The following is a 6,674-nucleotide window of genomic DNA, read 5'->3' as shown; positions in this document are numbered from 1 at the left end:
TCTCACCATATACACCTCGGGGCGGGGCATTAACCCTTTATTAAGATCCGTACCCCCAAAGCACTAGCCTGGTATCCAGCCGTAATATAGCTCCCGAGTCTCTTCTCTTGCAAAGAGGAGAGAAGAGACTCGGGAGCTCTATTACGACTGGATACCAGGCTACCAAAGCACGCCGAATACGTGCCAGGTGGCATTCATCCATTCATCCTACTTATGTAGGTCAAAGGGCAGCGCCAGCATGGCGGAACCCGGCGACACGCCCACTACACCTGTTGTGTTGATTGTTCCGTGCAGATTTCAAAAGGAAAAACATGCATGCTGGTTTTTTTTTTACTCATTCCTTTGTCCTGAAACTAAAGGCTTTAGAGGTCCGGAGCTCTGTGTGGCACCATTGTGACTATGGGCACCTTGTTAACGGCATCGTAGACACGAAATAGCAGGCCACGTTTGATATGAATGGAATGAGCATCAGATTACGGAGCAGTCCATTTTAAACACAAATATCATCTGTAAAAAACTAGGCCCAATTTAAGGAGTTCATATTTTTCCTTTTACGCACAGAACTGCTAATTAAGAAACTCTACACTTTACTGTATGCACACGCGTGTCGCATTTCAAATACAAACGTTAAAAGTATCATTCTTTGATGGTATCACCCCTTCACATAAGTGTCGGGTTCCAACAGAGAACTGCTGTGTCACTCCTCGCGTGTCCTATATAAGCCCACCTGCACGTAACACCTGACGTGTAACACCGCTGTCTCGCACTGTCTGCACTACAAGCCCCACGCTACACACTACAACATGGCTCCCAAGTACAAGCTGTCGTACTTCGACATGAGAGCTCGCGCCGAGCCGACCAGGATGATGTTCGCTGCCGCCGGGATAGACTTCGAAGACGACAGGATCCCCTTTGACAAGTGGCCGGCACTCAAAGGGAGTGAGTATTGATGTGTTTATCGGTAAAATCTGTACAGGGTCCTTGTTAATGTTAGGATGCTACGCGAAACGGACGCGATCAAGCAGCTAAAACCTGCTGCCAGTGTCCCATGTAACATAGAACATATACAGAATACACACGCATGCAAACACATGTACATGTGTTTAATCAAGGTATCGAGGTAGCCGTACATCAAACGTCGGAGCCGCGACTGAGTGAAAGTTTCTCCAATGTTTGTTCTGTTTCTGATGATGAATAAGTAATTGAATTAGCAGGAGCTAACCCCACTCACTCGCTCACAAGGGTGGTTATACCGGCTATGTAAATACAGATACAGTTCTAAGGTGATGTGTTACGCCGAAGGACGGTTATACCGGCTATATAGATACAGATACAGAAGCTGGTGTGTTACGCCGAAGGGCGGTTATACCAGCTATATAGATACAGATACCTTGGTCAATAGCTCAAACGATTACTTTAAATTCCTATTCCACTGTAAATGTGATAACAGCAGAGAAATTTTCTTAGATTCAGCCAATTCAGGTGACGTAAGACGTCTCGCCAGAAGAGTCTAACGTAATCTTTCCGTTTCAGCGACTCCCATGGGCCAGCTGCCCGTACTGGATGTTGACGGAGTCAAGTTGTGCCAGAGCATGCCGATCGCTCGCTTCGTGGCCAAGGAGACAGGTACGCTATGGTAACACACTGTTACATTTAATGTTCGGTGGTTGGAGGGGTTTAAACAACGTCTGGAGTTAGAGGTGCAAAGGTTAAGTGTCACAGATCGTTCAGTGTACGTAACTGTAATGTCACGCTGGTGTCGCCACGTGCCTCCGAAGCTGGCGCGTAACGCCACACGGCACAAGTCTTGTCGAAGCTTGTGTCTTAAGCCCAAGGACGGTTATACCGGCTATAAAGTTATGAATACAGATAAAGAGGCTGGTTTGGTACGCTATAGGCGTAGTATAGGCGGTTAGACTGAAAGTATACAGATACAGAAGCTGGTGTATTACGCTGAAAGGCTGTTGTACCGGCTATTCAGATACAGAAGCTGGCGTGTTATTTAGAAGGGTAGTTATGACAACTGGACACAATATCTATATACAATGACATGCTAACTGCACATAGAACACATGTAGTCTCTGTGACTCAGCATAACCCATCCACCATTGTATCTCTTTGTATGGGAAACAATTATCAAGTGTTGGCCTACTTTCTACGGTTGTAGCCATCAATGAAAAGGGCTTCATTCTCATGAATGAAAAGTTGTCGAGTCATTTTTTTTCTTTATTTGAACAAGCATGAACCTAAACAAAAGCAGGTCCATATGTGAATGGTTGTGCATCTCATGAATAGCAGACAGTTGTTTCTTCTTTATGGCAATTGTTCATCTTTCTATACGCGATGACAAAGTGTTTATCCATAATGAAACAAAGTATCCCACATACACAATGGTGAATGCTACGTGTCATTCCAAGACCGCAACCATATATAGCATGTCCAGAACCTGCAGCTTAGATACCAAGACCAAACGCCCCGCTGCAGTACCATAAAAAGTCGTTGGGGGATTACAGAACTTGTTGCAACCGACCGATGATGATGATGATGATGATTGACTTGTCGACACCAAACCACATACGAAATATCGTAACAATAACTTCTTGTGTTTCAAGAATACAAATAGGAATACAAAATCCAGAATAGAAGTCCCATATAGCCTTTTTGATGTCGTGGGGCCAGTGGGCTATTACATACTGTGTCTATATGGGACACAGTATTGGGAGGCAGAGCCCACTTACTGACGTCATGTATCCACAAGATCACGTGTTGATGAGATCACGTGTCTGTAACTCTCGCGAGTTTACGTTCTGAAGTGTTCGGTCATCAGTATTGATCCTGAATAAGGCAACAGAGGTCGTTGAAAATTTGATCCGTGTATACCTTTGTGTTGGAAGAAGTTTTAGCATTGTACTATGATTACTACCAACAGAGATGATGTTTCGTGATAAAATGTGTAACCTTGATGGCAACTTGATCCAGGTCGCCTGATAGCATGCATACTCTGTAAGTAAATGTTCACTCTCACTGCACTTGCGTCAAGCTTGCGTCACTGCGGGGTTTGAAAGATACTCCACGAATTTCAGAGATAAAGAACGAATTCTTTTACCTTTTGTGTATTTTGTCGTCTTCTAAGTCATAGTTTTATGTCACAATATCTAAATTATGAAAAATCAGAGAAAATGAAAAAAAAACAGTGACGTAGTGGACGAACCCCGCAGTGACGCAGGCTTGACACAAGTACAGTGAGAGTGCACCTTACGTATGGCACATCCTTATACTTCCACACCCCTTCTGCAGGCATGGCGGGTAAGACGAACCTGGAGCAGGCCCAGGCCGACGCCTTCGTGGATGAGATCATCCCCATCCTGCCCAAACTGTACGGCGTGACGTTCGCTACAGATGCCGCGAAAAAGGTTCGTTAGCCGAATTCTAGATTTTCCAAGAATTGCTATTTATTTTTGCCTTTGAAATCTTCTTTTCTCGGGTTAATTCTTCATATTCGGGGGCTTCATCGCTATTTTATAGTAATACATGTATATCTATATCACTACCACAGCGTATTAAGTTCTTTAAGCTACAGCAAGTAAACTTTCTGGATGACTAATCTCCAAGCAGATCCCACGATAGTATTAAACCTGCCAGAGGAGTGAGGCCGTCCCAGAAGTATGTTTGGCTACCGGGTGAACAAACTCTGCTAGCAAATAAACCTATAACCAACGTAATTAGTCTGGTATACGCATACGGGCGATCGCTGTTGTTGTTGTTTATGTCCGGGGTATTCGACGGCTGGTGTTTGCTAGAACGTCAGTAGATTAAAAATTAATATTCAAATTAGCAGATCAAATTACTGATTAATGTGTAAATATGTAGTATATTGTACAAAACACCTGCTTTTTGCCTACCACTGCGTCACTGTGACATCGCGATCGCCCGTACTGTCCGTAGTGACTAGTTTGACTACGCCACCTTGCGTGATTTACAGGCGGAGCTAGCGGCAGAATTCGACAAGAACATGGTCGGCATGCTTGAGAGGTGCGAGAAGCTCTGCGGCTCCAACGGCTTTCTGGTCGGGAACAGCGTAAGGATCATTTCTGTTATTGGACTATCTGAAATTAATCCAACACTAATAATCATGAACTTTCTTCCAACACAAAAGTATACACGGATCGAATTTTCAACGACCTCTGTCGCCTTCTCCAGTTATTGATCCCGAAGAGGGCGACAGTGGTCGTGGAAAATTGATACGTGTATACTTTTGTGTTGGAAGAAAGTTTAGAATTGTACTAAGCTCTGCTCAGTGTCACGGACGCTACCTATGTTTGCATATGGACAGACGAGGACAATGTGGCACTGCACTCAAGTTAGTAACTTATATCAACAGTGCCACATACAGACAGAGGGTAAAGGTAGTATTTTCTTTTACCTCCCCGACCGAAGTCAGGTACCCATTTTTACACCTGGGTGAAGTAAGGAAGGTCGTGTTAAGTCCCTTTCCCAAGGGCACAGCGTCGGAGCACGGCGGGTATCGAACTCGGGATTCTCTAGATTCTCTAGATTCCGAGCCGAACGCTCTTCAAGTTATGCCGCACACGACGCCATGGCATTGGCAGCCTACCTGGATGTCAATAGTTTGAAATCAATAACTCAGTCTATTGAATGTACGTGTACTAGTAAACGCCACAAAAGATTCTCTTCCTACTAAGATCATCGAATCAGTCTATGATAGAATACATGGGGCGTTTAATTTCCAACTGTGTTCAAAGAAGAAGTCAAACACAGCAATAGTTACGTAGATTGAGTACCTTACATTCATTCACTTAATATTTGTATGTTAGAACTTACATTATCTACATGTAGCCCCATGGGCATGGATTTCCAATAAAACATTTACAATAACATATCTACCCCCCCTCCCCTCCCCAGCTTCTCTGGTGCGACCTAGTTCTGCACACCGTCGGCTACAACATCGAGAACTACAAGCCCGGAACCCTGAAGAGCTACCCCAAACTCAGCAAGGTCATGGCCAGCGTCACCGCCAACCCCAAAATCGCTGCGTGGATCGCCAAGCGCCCGGACACCAAGTTCTAGTTGTCCGGACACCATTTTCTAGTTCATAGAACTGTATTGTTACGACACGGTTTAATGGTAGCTGTGTGATTTGTACCGTAAAGCTTAGTAAGTCCACACTGACTTATTCTATAGATTCCATCCTCTGGAGACAACGAATACTTAATCTTATGGTAGTGTAGGATCTGCTTGGAGATTAGCGTATAGTTTGGCCAGCATGGGGTCTAATTTTTCGGAGCAGCTGTAATATTCTATTCTATTATTCACTTCAGCAATAATAGAATAGAATTATGTGTTATGTTATATAGCTGTTATATTAAAGAATTTAGTTCACACAAAAGGCATTCGTCATACGAGTCTTTATTGTACGATTCCTTGTCGTGCGGAAGGTGAGAGGATCAAGTCTTTGCATTATTTGTATAACCTACTAGAATGTAAAAACTACATGTATCTGTAAAACGCATTGTAACCATTTTTATTGTTGATTGTATATTGTGCAGTTCCCACATCCTCACACTCAGGGTTGACAATCACGGCAAAGCCTGTGATATCAACCCTGACAAATCAGCCACGGTATTCGGTTATTAGGGGTGCCTTGCTTATGAATATTAATGAGCTTACCCTTATATGGGCAGTCAGCCGTTGAGGATCGGGCGTCGGCATGGTGAGCAAACAAAGCCATGGTAATACGTAACATGATTGGCTGATAGCTTCCCAGCGGCCATTGCGGGACAGCTTTAGCTCGTTCAAAGCTCTCTCATCGCCTGTTCTCTGGTTGGCTGGCAGCTGGTTTGTGGCGACGCCAATGATACCCATATATTAACCTCAGGCAAGCAGAGGTGAAAACAGATGGAGTCCCTCTGACGACTCTGTTTCGCCTTTGCGTAGGAGAATGAGTTCCCAGGGCTAGCCCTATATAATAATCTAGTGGGGAGGTCTGGCTGTATACAATAAAATCAGATCAAGACAACTGAATTCCCCAACTCATCAAGTCCACGAGTGTCCCACGAAAGCTCACAAACGACTATATAATGGTCATGGTTCTTTCCCAAAAGCACGTGCACGTGTCAGTTGGCATTTCTCTATACATCCTACTTATGGAGGTCAAAGGGTACCGCCTACGTGGCGGGACCTTGCGACACGCCCACTACACCTGTTGTGTTGACAGTTCCGTGTAAACTTGAAGGGATAACATGCATGTTATTCTACTACTTATTCCTTTGTCTAAAAGCCCAGTGCTCTGGAGGTCCGGAGCTCTGTGTGGCACCAGTATGACTACGGGCACCTTGTAAACGGGTTCATAGACATGAAAGATCAAGCCACGTTTGATATGAATGGAATCAAGGTCAGACGGAGCAGTCCATTTCAAACGCAAACAACATGTATGAAAAAAAGAGGGCCAAATTAAAGAGTTCATATTTGTTCCCTTAACACACAGAGCTGCTGATTGTGAAACTCTGGTTGTGATGCTCTAAAACATTCACATGCACATAGCATTTCAAATACAAACGTTAAATATATCATTCTTTGATGGTATCACCCCTCGAAACAAGTGTCAAGTTCCCACATCACAGAGAACTGCTGTGTCACTCCTTTTGTGACCTATA

The 6,674-nt window shown here is 44.1% G+C and overlaps 1 protein-coding gene across 1 annotated transcript; it reads left to right on the top strand.

Moving 5' to 3' along the window:
- Positions 1-707: 707 nt before the first annotated feature.
- Positions 708-5,407, top strand: LOC118412175 (hematopoietic prostaglandin D synthase-like). The gene is made up of 5 exons (XM_035814892.1): positions 708-939; positions 1,534-1,626; positions 3,298-3,413; positions 3,983-4,078; positions 4,924-5,407. Exons 1-5 carry the CDS (start codon positions 804-806, stop codon positions 5,086-5,088), a joined length of 606 nt encoding a protein of 201 aa, XP_035670785.1. The 5' UTR covers positions 708-803; the 3' UTR covers positions 5,089-5,407.
- The last annotated feature ends 1,267 nt before the right edge of the window (positions 5,408-6,674 follow it).

This window comes from Branchiostoma floridae, chromosome 3 (assembly GCF_000003815.2).
Source record: "Branchiostoma floridae strain S238N-H82 chromosome 3, Bfl_VNyyK, whole genome shotgun sequence".
In the NCBI taxonomy this organism is placed as follows: Eukaryota; Metazoa; Chordata; class Leptocardii; order Amphioxiformes; family Branchiostomatidae; genus Branchiostoma; species Branchiostoma floridae.
Note: the sequence above shows the minus strand (reverse complement) of the source record. Positions and strands in the feature narration are given on the sequence as shown.

What these genes read in the sequence shown, in the direction of transcription:
- LOC118412175 (XM_035814892.1), top strand. Translation starts at nt 804, where the DNA reads ATGGCTCCCAAGTACAAGCTGTCGTACTTCGACATGAGAGCTCGCGCC. An exon ending in GTGGCCGGCACTCAAAGGGA is followed by an intron (nt 940 to 1,533) that starts GTGAGTATTGAT and finishes TTTCCGTTTCAG; the next exon opens with CGACTCCCATGGGCCAGCTG. An exon ending in CTTCGTGGCCAAGGAGACAG is followed by an intron (nt 1,627 to 3,297) that starts GTACGCTATGGT and finishes CCCCTTCTGCAG; the next exon opens with GCATGGCGGGTAAGACGAAC.